Genomic DNA, 25,371 nt, shown 5'->3' with positions numbered 1-25,371 from the left:
GCGGATGCTTTAGTCCAGGTCTGGGAGGAGATCCCACAGGAGACCATCTGCCGCCTCATCAGGAGCAAGCCCAGGCGTTGTATGGAGGTCATACAGGCACATGGAGGCAACACACACACACACAACTGAACATCATTTCCTTGTCTTGAGGCATTTCCACTGAAGTTGGATCAGCCTGTAATTTGATTTTAGACTTTGATTGGAGTATCATTCCAAATCCAGACCTCCATGGGATATTCGTGTTGATTAACATTGATAATTTTTATATACATAGTTATTAAGGTTGAAGGAAGACTTTAAGTCCATCTAGTTCAACTCATAGCCTAACCTAACATGCCCTAACATGTTGACCCAGAGGAACAATGTTTCATTGTTCTCAACACATTCCACTAAGTAATGAATAAAGATTTGCAACTGAAATATTTCATTCAGTGATTTCTCCGATGTGGTATTTTAGTCTTCCCTTTATTTTTTTGAGCAATATATATATATATATATTTATTTGTTTAAGGGGTACTTCCGTCTGTCACGGAAATCCCACGTCGCTGATTGGTCTCGGCCGCCAGGCCGCGACCAATCAGCGACTGGCACAGTCCGGCCGAGAATTAGTCCCTCCCTACTTCAGTCCAGTCAGTGCCCGACGTCCGCTCCATACTCCCCTCCAGTCAGTTATGCCGCAGGTAACGCACTCCGTTAACGCTGCTATTAACCCTGTGTAACCAACTTTTTACTATTGATGCTGCCTATGCAGCATCAATAGTAAAAAGATCTAATGTTAAAAATAATAGAAAAACAAAAAACCTGAGATTATATATATATATATATATATATATATATATATATATATATATATATATATATATATATATATATATATATATATATATATATATATATATATATATATATATATATACTAGACTGTGGCCCGATTCTAACGCATCGGGTATTCTAGAATATGCATGTCCCCGTAGTCTATGGACAATGATGATTCCAGAATTCGCGGCAGACTGTGCCCGTCACTGATTGGTCGAGGCAACCTTTATGACATCATCATCGCCATGGCAACCATTATGACATCATCGTCGCTGTGCCCGTTGCTGATTGGTCGAGGCCTGGTGGCCTCGACCAATCAGACGCGGGATTTCTACGTCCTTTATGACATCATCGTCGCTGTGCCCGTCGCTGATTGGTCGAGGCCTGGGGGCCTCGACCAATCAGAGGCGCGGGATTTCTACGTCGATACTGTGCCCGTCTCTGATTGGTCGAGGCCTGGCGGCCTCGACCAATCAGAGGGCCGGGATTTCCAGGACAGAAAGACAGACGAAAAAACCCTTAGACAATTATATATATAGATAGATATATATATATATATACACAGGTCCTTCTCAAAAAATTAGCATATAGTGTTAAATTTCATTATTTACCATAATGTAATGATTACAATTAAACTTTCATATATTATAGATTCATTATCCACCAACTGAAATTTGTCAGGTCTTTTATTGTTTTAATACTGATTTTGGCATACAACTCCTGATAACCCAAAAAACCTGTCTCAATAAATTAGCATATTTCACCCATCCAATCAAATAAAAGTGTTTTTTAATAACAAACAAAAAAACCAACAAATAATAATGTTCAGTTATGCACTCAATACTTGGTCGGGAATCCTTTGGCAGAAATGACTGCTTCAATGCGGCGTGGCATGGAGGCAATCAGCCTGTGACACTGCTGAGATGTTATGGAGGCCCAGGATGCTTCAATAGCGGCCTTAAGCTCATCCAGAGTGTTGGGTCTTGCGTCTCTCAACTTTCTCTTCACAATATCCCACAGATTCTCTATGGGGTTCAGGTCAGGAGAGTTGGCAGGCCAATTGAGCACAGTAATACCATGGTCAGTAAACCATTTACCAGTGGTTTTGGCACTGTGAGCAGGTGCCAGGTCGTGCTGAAAAATGAAATCTTCATCTCCATAAAGCATTTCAGCCGATGGAAGCATGAAGTGCTCCAAAATCTCCTGATAGCTAGCTGCAGTGACCCTGCCCTTGATGAAACACAGTGGACCAACACCAGCAGCTGACATGGCACCCCACACCATCACTGACTGTGGGTACTTGACACTGGACTTCAGGCATTTTGGCATTTCCTTCTCCCCAGTCTTCCTCCAGACTCTGGCACCTTGATTTCCGAATGACATGCAAAATTTGCTTTCATCAGAAAAAAGTACTTGGGACCACTTAGCAACAGTCTAGTGCTGCTTCTCTGTAGCCCAGGTCAGGCGCCTCTGCCGCTGTTTATGGTTCAAAAGTGGCTTTACCTGGGGAATGCGGCACCTGTAGCCCATTTCCTGCACACGCCTGTGCACGGTGGCTCTGGATGTTTCCACACCAGACTCAGTCCACTGCTTCCTCAGGTTCCCCAAGGTCTGGAATCGGTCCTTCTCCACAATCTTCCTCAGGGTCCGGTCTCCTCTTCTCGTTGTACAGCGTTTTCTGCCACATTGTTTCCTTCCAACAGACTTACCATTGAGGTGCCTTGATACAGCACTCTGGGAACAGCCTATTTGTTGAGGAATTTCTTTCTGGGTCTTACCCTCTTGCTTGAGGGTGTCAATGATGGCCTTCTTGACATCTGTCAGGTCGCTAGTCTTACCCATGATGGGGGTTTTGAGTAATGAACCAGGCAGGGAGTTTATAAAAGCCTCAGGTAACTTTTGCATGTGTTTAGAGTTAATTAGTTGATTCAGAAGATTAGGGTAATAGGTCGTTTAGAGAACCTTTTCTTGATATGCTAATTTATTGAGACAGGTTTTTTGGGTTATCAGGAGTTGTATGCCAAAATCATCAGTATTAAAACAATAAAAGACCTGACAAATTTCAGTTGGTGGATAATGAATCTATAATATATGAAAGTTTAATTGTAATCATTACATTATGGTAAATAATGAAATTTAACACTATATGCTAATTTTTTGAGAAGGACCTATATATATATATATATATATATATATATATATATATATATATATATATATATATATATATATATATATATATATATATATATATATATATATATATATATATATACGAGACCACTAAGTCATCTGGGTAATTTTGCAATGAATCGCTGGGAACGGAAGCTGGCGGCAGCAGGGCGCGCATTGGGACAACTTCGCTGGACGCCGGAGGGTGAGTATATAACTATTATTTATCTTAATTATTTTTTTCTAACAGGGATATGGTGCCCACACTGCTATATACTACGTGGGCTGTTATTACTGCGTGGGCTGTGCTATATATTACGTGGCTGCTATATACGTGGCCACTGTTATACACTGCGTGGCCTGTGTCATATACTGCGTGGCCTGTGTCATATACTGCGTGGCCTGTGCTATATACTGCGTGGCCTGTGCTATATACATACATATTCTAGAATACCCGATGCGTTAGGATCAGGCCACCATCTAGTGTATGTATATATATATATATATATATATATATATATATATATATATATATATATATATATATATATATATACACACGAGCCAGGTTTACAGAAACATATTGTACTAGGTGAGTTTTAACTCTCCAATCTAAGGGTGCATGGCTATATTGTAGCTGCACTTTGTATGAAGCAGTGATAGTGTTGTCATTGCAGTCCACGAGGCGTCTACTGTACCTCCGTTTTCTTAGAGACATACACAGTGAGTCTGTATACATACAAGACCATAGCATACTCCATATACACAGGAGCTTGTACAGCAGTGTAAGGAGCTTCATGCTGAGGAGCCTACTGCCATACAAGCTCCGGGCATTGGGCTCTGTGGTGGCATTAGGCCTAAATGAAGTATAATCTGCCATCATTGGTCAGAGTTTTAGGGTTTATGTACAAAGAGCTATGGAACAGGTTGGCTGCTTTCTCATGTCAATGCAGTTTTTCTCACAAACTGACCAGAACTTCTGTCCATACAATGGCTGCTGGTGGAGCAGCATGTGACCAGACCTGTCCATCAGCTTCCTCCCAACATAAAAACACCTCACATGGGGAAGCTGCTTTTCTATTGGAGGAGGCTGTGGACAGGTCTGGAGAAAGCAGACGACTCTTTCAAGGCTTCTTTCTTATACAGCTCTGTACTATGAAGCTGTAGAGTTTCTGTGCACAAATACTAAAGACTATGTGCAAGGCTCCTTTGTGTCCATATGTCCAAATAGTGGATTCTTCAACTAGACATTCATGACCATGAGTTAGAAAGGGAGCCATTCAGTTCATTCATGTTTCCCAAATCACGGGCAGCATGAATTAGAGCTTTCATGCACTATTGGAGTCAGGCAAACGTCGGAGCGTGTCAGAGAAATCAGTTGGAAAAGCTGGCCTGGGTCTACAGTAAAAGACTTGACTAGTGTGGCACTGCCCCGACTGGCTTCTTCTCAGGTCTCGCACACGTGTGCACACAAGAAGAAACCTGTGAATAAAACAGAGCGCGGTGCAGGAAAAATCCAACCAGGGTCTGCATCGGACTAGTCTCTATAGTCTCCAGCTAGTTCATCATACTATCGTTTCTCAGAAACGCAAGAGTGTTTCAGAGAAAAACAAACCAGCAGATATAGGGTTAACTTACAGGTAAATATTAAAGTCCTAACTGCTGGCCTTACTGGAGTAGCGGCTACAGGGAGAAAATGAACTTATATTCTCCGTGTAGCTGCTCACTTTCAGTCATCGGCGTGGTGCAGGGATTGGATACACACTATTCATTAACTGTAGCTGTAATCACTCACTGGCACTATGTTGCATGGTCTGCTCTGCATCCCATGCTGCACTTTTGCAGAGCGTAAGTACAGTCGCGTTTGCTGAAAATTGACTATACAAAGTCCCTGAACCACTCCTGTGACTGGAAGCTACAGCGAGAAGATCTGTTTATTTCCTCCCTGTAGCTGCTGCGCTCTAGTAAGGCAGAGGGGATTTTAATGAATCCTATATCTGCAAGCAAATAGTGTTTTTGGACAAACATCCAATGGAAATCAAGGTAGTGGCCCTGCCACAACTTGGGACCATCAGCGACTGCTAGCATTCAATGTGATCTCACTTTTCCTAATAGAGAAGATGTCATTTTTATGAGGAAGTTTAGAATAGAAAATACCGGATTACGTACCGGTAATGCTCTTTTATAGAGCCCACGACAGCACCCACTAGAGAGAGGGGATCCGCCCCTAGGAACAGGAAACCTACAGAGAGATAAAAGGGGCGGCCCCCCCTCGCTCCTCAGTTGTTTTACAGAGAATAGGAGGAACCGCCGCCAGGTTTTAGTTAACAGGTTCGGGTATATCCATATATATACATATTTACAACCTCATACTATATTTTCTAATATTTACACCTCACCAAACAAGCACCATGTGCAACTATATACAGAAAAGGGAGGGATGTGAACGGGTGCTGTCGTGGGCTCTATAAAAGAGCATTACCGGTACGTAATCCGGTATTTTCTATTCGCCACGACAGCACCCACTAGAGAGAATTGCAGAGACTATAGACTGGGTGGGTTTACTGAGTCAAGGACCGATACACCAAAGGTGAGATCAGAAGTAGAGGATAGATCTAATCTATAATGCTTATAGAAGGTATTCGGTGAAGACCAAGTTGCAGCCTTACATATAAGGTCTATTGGCACATTCGCCCTTTCTGCCCAGGAAGTCGACAAGGCTCTTGTAGAGTGTGCTCCCACATGCATTGGAGGATCTTTCCCTCCAGCCTTATACGCCAAGATTATTGCCTCTCTGATCCAGCGAGATAATGTGTTCTTTGTGACTCCGGCACCCTTGGTTTTACCCTGAAAAGACACAAAGAGAGCCCTACTCTTCCTCCAGTCCCTAGTTCTCTCTAAATAGGCTAAGACAGTCCTTTTTACGTCTAGGGTGTGAAGTCTTTCTTCTTCTGGAGTTGAGTGGTTCTCATAAAAGGTAGGTAACTGGATCTCCTGGGATCTATGAAAGGTAGAAGCCACCTTAGGGAGATAACAAGGATCTGTTTTTAAAAGTATCCTATCTGATGTTACCACAAAAAAGGGAGGATCTATAGATAAAGCATGAAGATCACTTACTCTTCTGGCAGAAACTAATGCCACTAATAATACCGTTTTTAAAGAAATATTTTTTAGTGAGGCTGCATGGAGAGGCTCAAAAGGTGATTGAGTCAATGCATTTAGGACTATTGATAGATCCCACTGAGGGACCCGAGGTATGCTAATTGGTCTCGATCTCTCACAGGCAGATATAAACCGAGATATCCATTTATTACCTGCTACATCAAAATTAAAAAGAGCTCCTAAGGCTGACACCTGCACTTTCAGAGTGCTTACAGAGAGTCCTAATTCCAGACCTTTTTGTAGAAATTCCAATATTGGAAATATAGGAATATCAGCGGAAAGTTGTGTAGTATGGAATTGAAGGAATTTCCTCCAAATTCTGACATAAATCCTGGTAGTTGAGGGTTTTCTACTTTTCATCAGAGTATCTATTAACCCACTAGAAAACCCCCTGAGATTTAGTAACTGCCTTTCAAACTCCATGCAGTTAAATTCATGCCCTTTGCCTGAGGATGAAGGAACGGACCCTGAGAGAGCAGGTCCTTGGATTGAGGCAGAATCCACGGGTCCGACACTGACATCGCCCTCAGCCATGAGAACCATGGCCTTTTGGGCCAGAATGGGGCTATTAATAGAATTCTTGCTCCTTCTTCTCTTATTTTTCTTATTACCAAAGGTAGTAGATTCAATGGAGGAAAAGCATATGCCAGGTCGAAAGTCCAGGGCACTTGGAGGGCATCGAGTATGTCCGGCTTGTCCTCTCTGTTTAGAGAGGCAAACATCCTGACCTGTCGGTTGGCTCTTGTGGCAAACAAGTCTATTTGAGGAATACCCCATTGCGCTGTTATCATTTTGAAAATTTTTCTGTTTAGCATCCATTCCCCTTGATGAAGGGTGTGACGGCTCAGAAAATCGGCACGAAAGTTGTCTGTGCCCCTGATGTGAACTGCTGATAGTGATAGCAGATGACCTTCGGCTAATTCCATGATGTCTGATGCCAGCTGCCTGAGTCTGTCCGACCGCGTACCTCCTTGATGGTTTAAGTAAGCTACTGCCGTGGTGTTGTCGGAGAACACTCTTGTGTGAGAGCCGCTGAGCTGAGGAAGAAAGTGAAGTAGGGAATAATATATTGCCCTCAACTCTTTGACATTTGAAGAACTATCTAGTTCCGAACTAGACCAAAGATCCTGAACCCACTGATCCTTAAAATGTGCCCCCCAGCCTTTAGGCCCAGCATCTGTGGTCACTATACTAGAGGGGGAAATTACCCAAAGAACCCCTTTTGAAAGGTTTTTCTGATTTAACCACCACCTAAGGGAGTGTAATACTTCCGTTGTTAGATAAACTGTTCTATCCAGACAGCCTCTATTCTTAATGTCCTCCTCTAATATAAATTTTTGTAGAGGCCTAGTATGAGCCTGTGCCCACTGGACCGCAGGGATACACGATGTCAGAGAACCTAGTAATGACATGCTCTGTCTGAGTGACATACTACGATTTTCTATTGCTAAAGATACCTTATCAACTATGGAGATTTTCTTATCCTCAGGCAGCTTACAAATCTGGTCAGCTGAATCTAGAAGGAGCCCTAGGAATTTCTGACACTTAACCGGCTGAAGTCTAGATTTTTCCCAATTAACCAGCCACCCCAGGGATTGTAAGGAAACCACTACTTCCCGTAACCTCTGCTCACACTGTAGGGGGTCTTTACCCACAATCAATAGGTCATCTAGATATGGAATGACTAAAGTATCTTTTACTCTTAGGAAAGACATAACTTCCAATAGCAATTTTGTGAAAACCCTTGGGGCCATGGATAATCCGAAGGGCATCGCCTTATATTGTAGATGACGAATTTGTCCCTCTATACAGACTGCTACCCGAAGGAACTGCTGGAATAAATGATGTATAGGAATATGATAGTAAGCATCCTTAAGATCCAATACTACCATGTAACAGTTTGGAAATAAATTCTTTATGGCTGAACGAATGGATTCCATTTTGAATGTTTTAGGCCTTATAAAGGAGTTCAGCTTTCTTAAATTAATTATGGTTCTGAAAGAGCCATCCGGCTTATTAATCAGAAACAAGGGAGAATAAAATCCCCTCCCCCTCTGGGAAGATGGGACTTCCACTAGGACTTGTTTGCGTAGGAGGGTTTTAACCTCTGTTTCAAGTGCCTCTTGCTGAGGCCTGGATCTTAAGGTGGTAAGGAGGAAGGAGTCCGGTGGAGTTCTAATAAAGTCTAATGTGAGGCCTGAAGATATTAATTTAATGGCCCAAGTATTTATTGTTATCTCTTCCCATTGTTGCCTAAACTGTTTTAATCTTCCACCCACTGGAGGAATATAATTACTGGAATTTGTCGGCTGGCTTGAATGGACGTTTATTAAACAGGTTTCCTTTTTGTTTAAAATCCTTATTGTTCCATCTGTCTCTGAAGCCTCCCTTCTTTCCGAATGGTGGCTTCCTGAAGGCCCTTCTGTAAGATGGAACAAAGGGATTAGGGAATCCTTTTTTCCTTTCACCTGCCTTCTTGAGTATATCGTCAAGGACTGTTCCAAACAGGTACTCACCCTGACAGGGTATGGCACATAATTTTGATCTAGATTGGGCATCTCCTTTCCAGTTTTTTAGCCATAAAGCCCGCCTAGCCGTGTTGGAGATATTAGCTGTTCTGGCCGCCAGACGTAGGGAGTCAATAGAGGCATCCGATATAAAGGCAGCCGCACCCTTGATCAAAGGGATAGACGCTCGTAACTTCTCCCTGGATACACCATTTTTAATATTTTGCTCCAGCTGATCCAGCCAGACTAACATTGATCTGCCAGTACATGTGGCTGCAATTGCCGGTTTGAATGCCGTGACACAGGCCTCCCACGATTTTTTAAGGAGCGCATCTGATTTTCGGTCCATGGGATCTGTTAAGGAACCTGCATCTTCCACGGGCAAGGAGAACCGGCGAGATGTAGATGCAACTGCAGCATCGACCTTTGGTATTTTGGTCCATGTACTTAAATCTTCGTCATCAAATGGGTAGCGCCTTTTACAGGGTATTGGTACAAAACCTTTTTGACCTTTACCCCATTCCTTCTTAACGAGGTCCTTTATGGCCTGGTTTATTGGAAACACGTGGCCTTTCCGTTGGGAAAGACCAGCAAACATGATTTCCTGTGGTGTTTGGGGTTCTTTTGACTCCGATACCCCCATCGTATTTCTCACCGATTTAACCAAGTTGTTTATGCCTTCAGTTGGAAAGCAAACAAAGTCTTCTTCCCCTGAAGAATCAGACAGTTGAGAGACCTCAGAGTCGACCTCCCCACTCTCTGCTGACGTGTCGGCTCTAGGTGAGGATACTCTTCTTTTCTTTTTCTCGGTATTAATCGAGGAAGAACCGCCTCCTAACGACTGAAGTTCTTCCCTAATTATGAGCCGTATCTCGTTCATTTTCACCGATTCCTCCTGCCGTAAGGTGTTATCTATACATGCCTGACATAGACTCTTAGTATAGGAGTCAGGCAGGGGTTCGGTACATATAGCACATTGTTTGTGCTTACTCTTTCCCGTCCTTTTTGCCTAAAATAATACAAGCAAAGGAATCAATATATACTTCAGTGAAGTATGCGTACACTCACCCAGCGTATTAATTTTACCGGCTGCGGGGTTGTCTTAGTTTGGGATGTGGAACGGGATGATTTTCTTCCCGATTTATCAGTGGAGTCACTTAACTTAAAGTGTCCACTGCTGTTTTTCCTGGTTTCGCTACTAGGTACTAGTGGCTCTTCCATGGAGTGCACATGGACCTCCTCTTGGGATGACATAATGCACACTGACTGCACTTCTCATCCTGACTTTTATAGTGTAGCCACTCCTGCATACATCCCCATCCTGTTTTTTTTTTTTTTTTTTTTTACTCACAAGTCCGGCATCCAGACGCTGGGATCGCATGGGGGAATCCAATATGGCGGTTCCCCCGGAAATGGTACTCTGACACCGCGACCCCGGAAGTTCAAGCTTCCTTCCATGGGACGCCGACGCTACTGCGCATGCGCCCGCGTCTCTGCAAACCGGAAGCGCTCTCAGCGCTGCTTCCCACCATGTCGCCTCTTACCTCTGGAGGGAACGGAGGGAAGATTCCGCCCAGGGATACCACACCGCTGCTCAGCTCCACTCAGGAGGGCATTACCACAGGTATCCACACTGCGCCGTGCCTTTCATTAGCACTTACCCAACGGTGTCCCAGCAGGGAGACCGTTGGTACCTTCAGGCTTCCCTGTCAGCCGCACCAGATGAGGGGGGAGCCCGCAGGAACATTCCCCTGACACTGTCTACCTGCTCTGGGACCCCTGTCGCTCAGCAGAGTCGATACAGGCGGTAGCCCAGGCAGGTCTTCCTCTTCTTAGCCATAGAGTTCTTCTCTGTGGGTTCCCTTCTAGGAACAGGAAACCAACTGAGGAGCGAGGGGGGGCCGCCCCTTTTATCTCTCTGTAGGTTTCCTGTTCCTAGGGGCGGATCCCCTCTCTCTAGTGGGTGCTGTCGTGGCGAATAGAAAAGATTAAATTCTCATGAACATTTCGCAACCTTCTGCCCTCTCATGTGAGCTAAGCTTCCTTTGACCTGCAGCATCTAATGCAGGCTATTTCCAGACAGCTCTTTGTCAATGAAGACACGGTCAAAGGTTCATCCATTCTAAAGGAAAAGGATCATGTAGAACCAGAGAGTTAAACATAGTCTCACTCAATCTGAATTTATTGTCTAGAATTTTGTATGCTATTTTTTGTGCAGGATTATGGGGTTGCCCACCTTGCCTGAGCTGTTCACAGCATGACACAAAAATCGCTCTGTCACTGCTACATTGCAGTGTACTGATAGTGAATGGGGTCACACTGTGTCCCCCAGAATACCATGATCACCACATGAAAGCCGCAAAAAAATCCAACTGGTTCTGAATATTTGCGACTTGCATGTCTTGACTGCAGTATCATAGATGGTCGCAATTTGCCTCATTCACCTGCAATTTGGCCATACAATCTGTGTAGCCCCAGGATCACGCCTTACAGCAGCCATACGATCCATAAAAGATAACAGTCTGGAGATCTGTATTGACTTCTATGGTAGAAAGGGGCAAGTTCAGATCTTTAGGTAGGGGAGCTGTGACCATCTACTGCAAATGGATAGGATATTTTTGTGGTGACATTAATAATAATAATAATCTTTACTTTTATTCCCTTTACAAATTGAATGTAAAGGGACTGTAACTTTGTACCCTGTGATAACCAAAGTAACAGTTTGGTTACAGATACTTTTGCAGCAGGTACTGTCCTAATACCTTTCTTTTATATTAAATATTCATGTTCAAAATCTGAACAGCAAAACAACAGAAAAATGATATTCAGAATAAAACATTAGGATGCGTGTTACCTGGGCATGAAACATGATATTCATTTGTACTCCGCTCAGAAGTAGTAGCGGTTGGGTGGTCCTTTATATACACTGTCCAGTCCCCAACGCAGAAATAAAAAGAAACAAAATACATATTGTCTGCTCTTTGTGTAAGTTAGACATGATCAGTGAGGACAGAGAGCAGAAAAGTAACTTGATCTGAGCCTCTCCCGAGCCCGGCTTCCCCTCCTGTAATATAAATATTCAATCACCAGGCCCGGCTGTAAAAAATATCAGATGAATATTGAAAGTGAACCAGACATTTTGTGCCATGTATACACGCTGCATGACACAAAGAAAAGTGATTGCGAGACGTTTTACAATATGAAGACAAAGCTAAAACTACAGTAAAGCCGAGGTGATTTTACCCAGACCGTGCAGCATGGGGTCACTTACACAAACCTCTGCCAGAACTTACTGCCAGAGCTGCGAGTAAACACTCTCAATCATTCCAGCAGTTCTGTATAGAAGAAGGAACGTAAACTACGGCCGCTGCAGTCATTTACTGTGCTGTAGGCCACACGCTGATTACTGGGTGGCCACTGTGGCTGCCACAATTCGGCTACAAAAACAGAATGTCGTCATAATGATCATCAGAAGAAATGGGAGAGTCCGACAAGTACATACTGCGTCCAAACTACTAACTTGTGGCCTCATGAAACGAATGGAGCTAGTCAGCGTGCCACAGAACCACCAAGATTTATCAATGCGCTTATTACACCAAAATAAGACACCAGCGTCCAAGGGGATAGGTACTGCTGAAAGCTGCAGACAGAAAAACAGGTCCTGTGTGGCAAACCCCGCAGAGAAAGGTGATCAAAGACAAACTGAATACGGCCGCGCTACACAGCTAGTGGACCGACAATTATTATTATTTATTATTATAGCGCCATTTAATACATGGTGCTTTACATGTGAGGAGGGGTATACATAATGTGTAATGCAATGATAACTATAGCAATAGAAACTGCATGTATAAAGCGATGCTTAGATAATCAAAAGTCATGGTAATTCAAATTTACACAGGTATTTATGATCAATACTGCTCTCTAAATTTTAGAAGCAACAATTTGTGGTGTTTCTGCTAAATCTAGTGTTGGGGCTAGAGATCTTACATATAGAGTATATGTTGTTTGGCATTCGTCACAAACTGTTGTTTTGGCAAAAAAAAACGGATCCTGCAAATGTGCTCGCAGAATGCGTTTTTTTCCCATAGACTTGTATTAGCGACGGATGGTGACAGATGGCCACACGTCGCGTCCGTCGTGCAACGGATCCGTCGTGTTTTGGGGGACCGTCGGCACGAAAAAACGTTCAAGTGAACTTTTTTTTGTCTGTCGCGTCCGCCATTTTTGACCGCGCATGCGCAGCCGAAACTCCGCCCCCTACTCCCCGGACTTCAGAATGGGCAGCGGATGCGTTGAAAAACTGCATCCGCTGCCCACGTCGTGCACAAATTTCACAACGTGCGTCGGTACGTCGGCCCGACGCATAGCGATGACCCGTACCGACGCAAGTGTGAAAGAGGCCTTTGAATGGTACAAATAGTTACCGCAGCAGACCTAGCATTCCAGCTAACAAACATGCATGTGAAACATAAGAAGGAGTAACAGAAAGGAAGACCTGCAGTTTGCGGATTTAGCCTCCTTGGAGTCGTGCACTGGAGTGTTATCCTGGATGCCCCTGTGGGTACTGGTGTCCGCTATAGGGATCTTGCATCCAGAAGCAATAAGAAATGGACGTGGTGCAGCAAGACGCTGTGAGTCCTCTGGTAAGTCTAAGGGTATGTGCACATGTTGCGGATTCGTATGCGGATTCTGAAAAATCACTGCTTTTTAACTGCGGATTTACCACAGCTTTTCTGCAGTTTTCACCTGCGCTTTTATAGGTACGGATTCCAATTATGGGATAATTGAAAATAATTCCAATTATTTTCCGCAGCATGTGCACTGTGGATTTGGTTTTCCATAGGTTTACATGGTACTGTACAACGAATGGAAAACTGCTGCGAATTCCGCAACGTGTGCACATACCCTAACAAGTCTGTGCGGCCAGGGAGCTCCGGCCAGTAGCATCCCTGGTAACCAATCAGTAATGTGGATGCAGAAATATGCACACCCTTAGGGCTCGCTCACACGAGCATGTAACATGGCCAAGTGCTATCCGATGTTTTTCAGCATGAAAAAACAATAGCAGCGTGCTGAGAGTGGCTGCGAGACTCGGCTCATACGTACCCTTACAAGTCTATGGGTGCATGTGAAACATTAGACTCCACTCGGATGTCATCCAAGTGCAGTGTGATTACTACAGACACAGACAATGAAGAAGCTGGAAGAATGTTATTCACCACCTCAAAGCGATTTCAGTTTGCTTTTCAATGGATTTGTTCAGATTACTGGCGACATTACTATGAATCTGTCACTTCAAAAAACTATATTAACCTGCATAAATCGAGTTATTCTGCAGATTAGTAACATTCTAAAGCCATCGCACTGAAAGCCTGGCTACCAGGAGAAAATTAACTTTATTCCTTCCTCTAGCCTCTGGCTTCAGTCATATACTCGGTACATAGTGGCGGCTGTAAGCATCCCCAGGCACTGACAGCCGGCGTAGCACTGATACACTGCTTTTTACAACTACAGCATGAAACTACCGTACTTTTAATTGTATAGGGAACGTCGACTAGGCTCCACAATTACACATATTATGTAAGGGTATGAGCACACAAGTTTTAGGAGTCTTTGTTGCGGTGTCCCTGAAAAATAAATTAAAAACTCTTGAAAGACTCTTCCTATTGTAAAACCACTTTGCTGTTCACATCTTTTGAGCAGTTTTGAAAAACACTTGGTGGGAGAACAGAAGCTGCATGTCACTGCTTGAAACAGCTCATTATGGAATCCACTCTATACTGGTTACCGTCCAATCAGAATGCTGCAAAAACAGTGCCGAATAAGAGCTCTTCAAAAAGCTTCAGTATATGAAAACCTGCTGTGAAAACTCACCAAGAAAGAATCTTCTGTCAAGGAGTTTGCACTAGAAAACTTGTTTTTGACCACCTCAAAAAAGACTCTCACAAGCTGCGCCTGCTGAGGACTTCCATGCAGCAGATTTGCCACCCCATTTCACCCTCCGCCACATCCACGGCGTCTGTGTGAATTTTACAATGGGTGAGAAATAGAGCATTTTTTCCTCATGTGTCATCCATATTGCGTGTAGTATCTTTTGGGCTGAAGGAGAGATTGTGTCCCAAAGCCAAAAAATTATATTCACATTTGGAGCCAAGTAAGGCCGGTTTCACATTTGCGGTTGTGTCCGCAGCGTTTCTTCCGCAATTATCCGCATGCGTTGCGTATTCCTATATTTTACATTAGGGACGCATGTGTCTGCGATCAGTTGCGTTTTGCCGCGTTTGCATGCGTTTTTTCGTCGTCTGCGGTTTGGCGCGGCAAACGCAACATGTAGTAATTTTAGAGGCGTCAATTTGCCGCCTAGAAAATTATGCAGTTGTTAGAGCAAGGAATGCGGCAAAAAAACGCATTACTGTCTATGGGAACGCATGCGTACACGTCTTTGCGTACGCATGCGTTTGATGCGCTTGCGTACTTCGGACTGCACATGTCCAGGAACTGATTAGACATGCCCATTAAAGACACACCCTCCTGGAAATATCAAACGCATGCGCATAAAAAGCGCAAACACATGTATAAACGCATGCAAACGCTGCGTTTTTTTTACCATCATGTGTAAGCTGATGCGGATGAAAACGCTGCGTTATCAGACGTTTGCATGCGTTTTTGCATGCGTTTGCAGTTGCGGACGATACGCTGCGGACTTAACCGCAAATGTGAAACTAGCCTAAAGGATCCGTGAGACATGGATGCAAAAATTGAGGCCTTCTGATTTGTATCCATGTCCCATGAATCCTCAGACTTGAATGGCCGATTCGGCTACGCAAACACTGACCAAAACAGAACCTGCCCTGAGTCTCACACACTGATCTTGCGTGAATGTAACGTTAACTGACATGCCGCAATAATCCCATTTCCCAATAATCCCAAGCTTTCTGTGACCTCCATAAACAGAAGCACAAGCTTGAGGCGCCATCCTGATCGGAGGTGTGGAATTTATTCTCACTCAAGGAATCTCTGCAATAAATCCATGGAATGTGAATATGCGGGAGTGGTCTGCGAAGAAAGGCGCCATCTATGGGGACTTGTAGAGCTGTCAATGAACTCGATGTAAACTGTCAAGTGAACTGCGTAAATGAGTAGATTGAAAAATGGTTCATTTTATGCGCACACTCAGAAGATTATCTATCTTTACCTCAGATGCGTTCTGGGCCTTAAAGGGAACCTGTCACCTGAATTTGGCGGGACCGGTTTTGGGTCATATGGGCGGAGTTTTCGGGTGTTTGATTCACCCTTTCCTTACCCGCTGGCTGCATGCTGGCTGCAATATTGGATTGAAGTTCATTCTCTGTCCTCCGTAGTACACGCCTGCACAAGGCAAGATTGCTTTGCGCAGGCGTGTACTATGGAGGACAGAGAATGAACTTCAATCCAATATTGCAGCCAGCATGCAGCCAGCGGGTAAGGAAAGGGTGAATCAAACACCCGAAAACTCCGCCCATATGACCCAAAACCGGTCCCGCCAAATTCAGGTGACAGAGTCCCTTTAATGATAAGGCAATGTTTGTTTTGCTTTCTTCCTTCGTCACATACCCTATCTATGTACCCGAGGTTTTATTTTTCTATGTGAGACTGATGCCTAGTAAAATCTGGAAAAATACCAGCAATTCCGCTATTGTTTTTATACCATTAACCATGCAAAACCATGGCATACAGCGTAAACTTAATTCTCTACATCTACATGATCATGGCCATATTAATATTTTACTACAGTATTTTTACATATTAAAAAAAGATTGGATGTGATGATACCAATTATTAGGTTTGCAGATCTGGAGGCCTTTGCTATGACAACGTAATCTATGCAACCTAAGAGAATAAACAGATGGAATCACGACACCCCTACACTACTTATTACAGAGCACTGTAAGGGTCCGTGCCCACGATCAGGAACAGCAGCGTCTTGGACGCAGCGCACTTGCGTTCTACAATACAAGTACAGTGGATGGGATCTCTAGAAATCCCATGCCTATTGTGCTTCTATTTGGCGTGGCATAAACTCACCCATGACGCAGGTTCGTGAGGCGCAGCATGTCAATTTTCAAAATAGAATGCATTGGATGCGGTAAATCCGCATGGTTCACTTAACCCGTGGATTTACCTGCGTGGTTAGAAAGTAGTAAAAATAAGCTGCATCCAAAACGCTGCTAGTTCCTGATCGTGGGAACGTAGCCTAAGATCACACGCTCTTAATAGACAATGGAAAAAAAGGCAAATTTGTGGTTCTTAAAGGGTTAATCAACGTAAGCGGTGTTTTACAGTTGTTGTGAACATATTTCATAACGGTGTCCACTTATAAGCCACAATCTAGTAAACTTTGTGTATGAAGTGCTCACTGTTGTCAAGGCCTCTGCTTCCGGTCAGTGGACAACGACATACTAATTCCTTTGAGTTCAGGTCTGAAACTCTCACAAAAGGTGGCAGCAAGCAGCAATGTATTTTAGCTCCAGCAAATAAACATTGGTCCAATTACTACAACTAGAAATCTTACAAATGTTGGAAAATTCAAGTATAACTGAAATGTTGCCAAAGTTTTTCTTACACTATGAATAAACTATAATTACGGTACATAGCACTGGATTAGCCCTTTTACAAATAAGTTACTGTCTGAAAATGATCTGGTTTAAAAATCAGGCTTTTTTGATAGAAGTATTTAAAAAGTCTTTTTTTTCATACTACGATTTTTATTAAAAAAAGTACAAAAAAAAACTAATTTTGCAGATTTTCAGTCTTACCTCCTGTATTTTCAGGAAGAGATTTCAACAGACTCATTATTATTAGAGGCAGGATTACAGGAACAGGTAAGACCTCTATACATGGCTGATGACACAGGATCCAACCATCACAATAGGAGATGTCACAGATGACCCTGCTTCCCCTTCACGATGACCTTTGCACAGGCTCATTAACACTTCAATGCAAAAGATAGAGTCTGAATACGGCTATAGTGGCTAATGTACGTGTATTTCCTGAGACAAAAAGAAGGGCGAGTCTAAAAATGACCCAGTGGCCAGTAAGAATGATTTCTATTTGTTATTTTAATAGACTGCGCTATGTAAAAAAAAAAAAAAAAAATTGGCAAAAATAATAAATACATTTAAACACAAAAAACAGATTTAATCAAGTCATTTTCTGATGATAGCTTCCCTTTAAGAGCAACTGTCACCAAAATACTGATCTCAGTCTATGAAACAATTACTATTCAATCATATGATAAATATATTCTGCTGCAAATAACTAAATATTCATTAGGGGCCTCGCCCAGTGTCCAGCTCCCACAGAGGAGGGTGTAGCACCTGACTGCATGGTAATGTGACCTCGTATTCTCTAGCTTCATTCAGACACATTCCAACCTTTAAGACTCATTTACTTTAACAGTTAAGCAAGTTGAAGATGAAATGATCTCGAAAAGGCCTAAAGTTGAAGATGACGCAATTCCTTTGAATTTTAGGCAACAAAATATATATTTTCATCTTTAACATTTAAAAAATTACAAGAAGGGAAATGGGTTGATACAAAAGTTTAAGCACCTTGCATGGTTAGTGCCTAGTAGCACCCTTTTGAAAGTATCACAGCTTGTAAATGCTTTTTGTAGCCAGTCAAGAGTCTTTCAGTTCTTGTTTGAGAGATTTTCATCCATTCTTCCTTTTAAATCCATTTGTGGAAGTCATTCCCTTTTCAATTTCAGCTTTTTTTACAGATGGTGTTATGTTACCTTTGATCATTGTGGCCAGAGAGTTCTATTTTAACCTCATCAGTGCACAGGACTTGTTTCCAAAATGCATCAGGCTTGTTTACATGTTCTATTGCATATTTCTGATGCTGAATTTTATGGTGTGGATGCAGGAGAGGTTTTCTTCTGATGACTCTTTATTGAATGCCTTATTTGAGCAGGTGTCTGAATAGGACAATGTACCACAATTCCTGAGTCTGCTAAATATTTCTGAAGGTCTTTTGCAGTCAAGCGAAGGTTCTAATTTGCCTCTCTAGCAATCCTACGAGTAGATCTCACTGTTATGTTGCTTTGTCTTCCAGACCTTATCTTGACCACTGTTTCTGTTAGCTGCCATTTCTTAATTACATTTCGAACTGAAGAAAGGGCAACTTGAAAACGCTTTGCTATATTCTCCTACTTTGTGGGCCTCCATCATTTTAATTTTCAGAGTGCTAGGCAGCTGCTTAGAAGAACCCATGGCTGCTGTTATTTGGCACAAGGTTAAGGGAGGCTGGGTTTTTATAAAGCTGGGAAATTTGCTGGCCTTTCCTGACGATGATAATGAACGAGTCATAACCCTAACAAGCTAATTAAGGTTTGAAACCTTGGCAAAAGTTGTCTGAGCACACAAATCTCCAAGTTTATCCAAACATTTTCATTGTCCCATTTTCCTTTTTGCCATTTTTAAAATGTGAAAAAAGACAATATTTTTTGCCTAAAATACAAAGGAAATATGTAATCTTTAACTTTATGCCTTTTAAAGATCATTTCACCGTCAACTTGCTTAACTGTTCACATTAACAGTAATTTTGACCAAGGGTGCGCAAACTTTTACATGTTACTGTATAGTATGGGCAACCAGTTCAATGACTAGCAGAGGGTGGAGGCTGGACAAAAATATGATATTTTCTGCTTAATTTCAGGATAGATTGGAGAGGAGAGTGTTTAGTAAGACTAGTTGACAGTTGCAGTAATTCGGACAAGAATGAATGAAAGCAACATGAATAGTTTTAGCAGTGTCATAGGTAAGAAAAGCTTGGATTCTGAAGATGTTTTCAGGTGAAGGTGACATGAACCTTCTTCACAGGCCAAAGAGCTCTTCTGTTCTTAAAATAGCAGTTGATGGCGGAGCATACGACCAGACCTGTTCATCAGCCTCCTCTAGCTGGAATTTCGTTTTTCCTAAGTTCAGCGCGTTTCAATTGGAGGAGGCTAATGGACAGGTCTGGTCACATACTCCTCCAACAGCCACTTTCAGAACAGGATTGCTGTATGGCCTGTGAGGAAAACTACACTGACAACATGTAATATTTATATATTAGTAAGTGCCACAAAGACATATCCTAACACATTTGTTAAAATGATAACACACGCTGTGCAAACACCAAGAATCACATTGTGATACCTATCTAATGCAGAGAAAAGCTCACCTTAGAAACAGCACAAAATCTACGGTAATAACACAATGGCGGTAAATTCTTCAGAGAAACTGTTTCATCTAAAATTGAACCACAGACGTATTTTCCAATTGCTCATCAGCATTTAGGAATTTTACACATGATCAGCTACCTTTAAGGGGGTTTTCAGGGACTTTTCAAAATCTGAAGAGTAGGTATTATTATAAAAAAAGCGTTACTGACCACTCAAACGTTAGTCGCTCTAGTGCCACCACCCTAGTGGTCTATGTCAGAGGAACACCGGGATTACGTCAATCATCTGAGCCTTTAGGTTATTTATTGGCAGTACTAATCAGGTGAAGTCAGTTTTTCTCATCTGAGTGTTATTTGTGCATTTCATGGATGGCATTCATACCTCTGACAGTCTGTGGGGTAGTTTACATGCCCTACTTTTACCGTTGGGCCAAGTGGTCCACAAAAAGTCCGGGGACTTGTCCGATATGCATCCGAATGTCGAATCAATCTCGGCAAGGCTACAGGTCCACGAAAAAAAAAAAAACACATGGATACCATCCCTTTTTCATGAACCATTTGAAGGGACAAGCTTGAGAAACTTCCATCAGTTTTGCTTTATTTTCATCCGACAAAATATGATTTAACTCTGACCACACAGAAGCTAAACACTGAAACACTGACCAGACTGATGACTCTCTAATAAAAGACGCGTATGAAACTTGGACAGTTTGCTGCGTAAAAGATCACTGACATTGGAATGAGCCCTAATTCAATGAGAAAATCCTGAAATGCATTGCAAATGCTTCCTCACGTGCAATCAGTAACCTTATTCTTACGAGATAACCCTGCTCACATGTCTACATTACTTCCTAGACTTATCTCACCAACACCTTACTCATAGCCCAGAAATGAAGGGACTATGATGTCATGTGCACCGTAGTTCAGAAACGTCCTTCCATTGTCTGAGGCCGGGCTGTCTCTGCTGCATGAAGGTGAACTAGTCATGTATTACAAGTGTTACCTTCCTGCCCTAAATTAGTCCATGGCCGCATTGTAATTCTTTGCAGGACACCATTGTAATTCTTAATAATGTAAGCTAAGTGCAGTCCACTGCGGACATTACATTCAGAGAATTCCTATCTGTATACTTTCTAATCGTTCCTTTTCTACGTCTGTGTCCACCTACTGATGTTTTACATACATCTGTCACATTACGCCACTGTTGAATTTCAATCCCTACATTTCCTCTAACTTGTATTGGCATTTTTGTCACAGTTAATTGTGAAGGCATTGTACAAAGAATACATTGCCACTGCCAGAAACAGGCTGTTTTATATAGTTAAGGCTCCGACTAGTAAAGTATGATACAGAAAATACAATTCTTTACTAGGCACGGTCCACTGAGCTGCAATAAAGGAGCTCCAGCTATAAAGTATCAATAGCCCCCAGACACATCCCGTGTAAAGCTCTACAGTTCTTTTATATAGAAGCGGGCTGGCAAGCTTTCTACTAAAAATATGGACCATAAGGAGACTAATGGCAGTTCATATGTGAAGCAGTGTTTCCACGAGGCTGGTTAGCACATAACTGCAGTACATGATGCTCACAATACACATTGTATGGGCCATCAGCCCATATACGTACATTAAGGGCGAGTGCGGACGACTATAAAAATCGGACCGCTGCTGTATGTTGACAGATAGCTCTCAGCGCCATGTTATTCTGATGAGGTTGTACATGTGTCCGTTTTTTCTTCAGATCGAGTTGATCCAAGGGAAAAAAATCATAGCATGCACAAGTTGCATCTGATTATCATTCATGTCTATGGGTCCGTGGAAAAAAAAAAAATCAGAGTGCACTCAGATGTCACCCGAGTGTGGTCCGATTTTCACGGACTGGCAGAATGGAAATTTTTTTTTATTCTCCGCATCCAAGAAAATCAGATCAAACTCTGATCAGGGTGTGATTAGCACAATCGGCCAGATTTTCTCAGATGAGAGCTGTGCGACCCTAGCCAAAGCCTCTTTATTAGATAACATCCATTTATACTGATGCACTCTGATACATAACTGAAAGTTTACTCGTCAATTGCAATTGTATCGACCTGTCACAAAGCGCGATGGACACACCTCGTGAGGCCCAACACGCATTTTACGTCAACATAAGGTTCTACAGATCTCCACTCCAAATTTTAACATTGGTAAATCAATGAAAGCAGAACTGGCTGCCTGTCGGAAAACAATGAGTAAGTACAATGACACTAAACGTCCACATAGGAAGACAACATTCTGTAAATATCAAACCGCACAGAGGTTATATGATTAGCAAGGAACACTTCCTCCTGAGGAGCAACCGAACAGTCAGACCAACCAGAAGAACGTCAACGGTGTCCATAAGAGAAATGGACGCTGACAAAAGTGCTAGATGTGATCTGAGACACCGTGCCTCCGAGGATACGACCTAGAGGCTGCACAGCCTCATAGATTCTAATGACGACGTGTCAGCATCAGAAAGCTGATTTACAAACTGCAGATATTAGGTTTAATTGGGCTAAATTCCTGCCTACATGACGGCGTCGTACACCACTCCTCCACTAGTAGGCAGCATCGGTCCAGCCTAGTCTGTGCACTTCAGATGTCATGATTTTGCAGGAATAGGTGATCTTGTCAATGACTTGAAATACTTTCATCGCCTGAATGAATAAATACGCACCATTTAAAACAAATTCTATTATTGTGTGGAAGCTCCGGACCGACCCATCATAATACATCTCAATTTCCTTTCTAGGTAATTATTATTTCTGCCACCAGAAAGATACAATTTAGCTATATCATGTGCGGATTAATATAAATGACACTTTGTATTTGCTAAAGGAAACAGTAGAGATACAGTAACTGTGCACGATGCTGCCTTTACGGAATACAGCCAGCAAATTGCTTTACAATACTGGGGAGATGGATGCTGCTGTTAAATTCTGAAATAAAATTGTTTTATGGTCCACTAGCGCAGGCAGTTGGAGATGTGAGAGCGCTGGAGGATCAACTAGTAGATATATGGCCACAAATCTCAGCACAGGAGGAAAGGGACGCTCTATCACTACTAGACAGCCCCTCGGTCACATCGTCCTAATACAGTGGTCCCCAAATGTCTCCTGAATGACCCAGCCCCAGGGGGCGCAGAGCCACGTTACCCCCCCCCAGCACTAGATGATGAGTGGCCAAACCAGAAGAGCAGCTTGGCCAGACGCTTGTTCCGTTGCTCTTTTGTCTGGAGGAATGGTGGAGTTTCAGGACGCCAAGGAAAAGAAGAGTAAACAAGCTGAGCCCAAAGGAAAGGTAAATGTTAGCTCCAAGGCAAGGAGCCTAGAACCTGCAGAGCACGGAGGGGCACCGGGCACCCCTTCACCTTTCGTCTGGTACCAGCAAAGAAAGCAGTGAAAAGAGCACACAGATCAAATGGGGGTCCTGCAGAGTGTGAGTGGGGGACTGTCCCAAGCCTCAGCAATAGTGGGGGATCGATATACAAGCAGGGACCCCAGCTCAGGTGTTGTGTAGGCAAGCCATCAGCCCCCCAAAATGACAGGGGGCACACAGATCAAATGGGGGTCCTGTAGAGTGAGTGGGGGACTGCCCCAAGCCTCAGCAATAGTGGGGGATCGATATACAAGCAGGGACCCCAGCTCAGGTGTTGTGTAGGCAAGCCATCAGCCCCCCAAAATGACAGGGGGCACACAGATCAAATGGGGGTCCTGTAGAGTGAGTGGGGGACTGCCCCAAGCCTCAGCAATAGTGGGGGGTCGATATACAAGCAGGGACCCCAGCTCAGGTGTTGTGCAGGCAAGCCATCAGCCCCAGATGGAAGGGGGCACACAGATCAAATGGGGGTCCTGCAGAGTGTGAGTGGGGGACTATCCCAAGCCTCAGCAATAGTGGGGGATCGATATACAAGCAGGGACCCCAGCTCAGGTGTTGTGCAGGCAAGCCATCAGCCCCAGATGGCAGGGGGCACACAGATCAAATGGGGGTCCTGCAGAGTGTGAGTGGGGGACTGTCCCAAGCCTCAGCAATAGTGGGGGATCGATATACAAGCAGGGACCCCAGCTCAGGTGTTGTGTAGGCAAGCCATCAGCCCCCCAAAATGACAGGGGGCACACAGATCAAATGGGGGTCCTGCAGAGTGTGAGTGGGGGACTGTCCCAGCCTCAGCAATAGTGGGAGATGATATACAAGCAGGGACCCCAGCTCAGGTGTGGTGTAGACAAGCCATCAGCCCAGATGGCAGGGGGCACACAGCAGCCCACCCTATAATGGCATGGGGTGGGGGAGGGGACAGGGTCTGGGTGCCAGAGGGGGAAAGTTGAATGTGCTGGGAGAACAAAGCTTTGATCCGGAGGCATCCTGCACCAGGGCAGCACACAGCATAGGAGGATGAGGGACCACCACACCACCAGGCTGTGCCCAGTCACCCACACAATGTGCTGCCCACCAACAAGCCCAGCATGACGTCAGCACAGCACTCGGTGACGCCAGAAACTTTGCTCCACCAGTGACATAAGTTGCAGGGCACAGTGATGCCCCCATATTACCTGTCCGCAGGGTGGCCGCACACAGCACACACACGGCCAGGATGGTACTCGCTGCCATCACCCCCAGATCCCAGAACAGGCGGCTGACGCTGCGGTGCCCGGGCCGGCCGGGGTGGCACCTGTGGCGCTAGTGTCCGGGTACAGCTGGCCAGGGGCTCACACCGCTCCCGGGAGAAGGCGCTAGTACAGTCCGGCAGGTGCCGCACACAGGGAGGCTCCGTCCCGCAGCCGCTGCTCCCTCACACTGACTGCTCCGGCGCTGCTGCCTCCTCTCAGCACTGCCTGCCTACGCGCGCTCCCGACACTGAGCGCGGGCACTGCCAGCCACTCTCCCCGCGGTGCGGACAGGGCAGGACGTGAGCGCGCACAAACTTTCCCAGGTGTCGCCCCCTCCTAAAACAATGCGTGAGCGCGCAGGGACATCTTCTTCTCCACAGGCGCCTTGTCACACACGCGTCACACCCCCAGCCCATGGGTGGGATACGAGCCGCAGGTGTCTGGCTGCGCGCTCCCGGGACGGCAGGTGTCCGCCACTGTCCTCCTCGCGGCGCTGCAGGACCTCGAGTGGAAAGCAGCAGAGCTCGGCGGGAGCGCGCCTACGTGCAGCGAGCACACTAAGCCCATCCGTGCCCCCTGTCCTGCTGTAACAATGGGACCGTCCCAGCGGTGACACTGCACCTGCACGGCATCATCCACTTGGCCAGGGGGAGGCGGCTGCTAATTCCTGTCAGTCACACTCTGTTGACGGCGTGTATGAGGCTGTTCCAGGGGATGCCCGCAGCGTAACAGGTGCTCCAGCAGGCGGCCATGCACTGAAGACTCCTGCTGGCGCTGCCTGAGGAGAACGAGCTGCGGGGTATCCTGACCAAGGCTGGCACTGCCAGTCACCACACTGAGCCCGGGCGCCCTCGCCGCACTGTATAGGACGTGTGTCCGCGG

General features: G+C 44.4%; 1 protein-coding gene across 2 annotated transcripts in view; it reads right to left on the bottom strand.

The window, feature by feature from the left end:
* Positions 1-25,134, bottom strand: part of ALCAM (activated leukocyte cell adhesion molecule) — a 142,709-nt gene extending 117,575 nt beyond the window's left edge. Inside the window, exon 1 of one of the 2 annotated variants that reach the window (XM_069757751.1) lies at positions 24,433-25,134. In XM_069757751.1, the coding sequence (XP_069613852.1) occupies positions 24,433-24,490 (58 nt within the window). In that variant the 5' untranslated portion in view covers positions 24,491-25,134. The remainder of the gene's footprint in view (positions 1-24,432) is intronic. The other variant, XM_069757750.1, reaches the window with a different exon arrangement.
* Positions 25,135-25,371: the final 237 nt, after the last annotated feature.

The sequence above is a fragment of the Ranitomeya imitator genome, chromosome 3 (genome assembly GCF_032444005.1).
Source record: "Ranitomeya imitator isolate aRanImi1 chromosome 3, aRanImi1.pri, whole genome shotgun sequence".
Classification (NCBI taxonomy): Eukaryota; Metazoa; Chordata; class Amphibia; order Anura; family Dendrobatidae; genus Ranitomeya; species Ranitomeya imitator.
The sequence above is the reverse complement of the archived record's forward strand: the minus strand, read 5'-3'. Positions and strand labels throughout refer to the sequence as shown.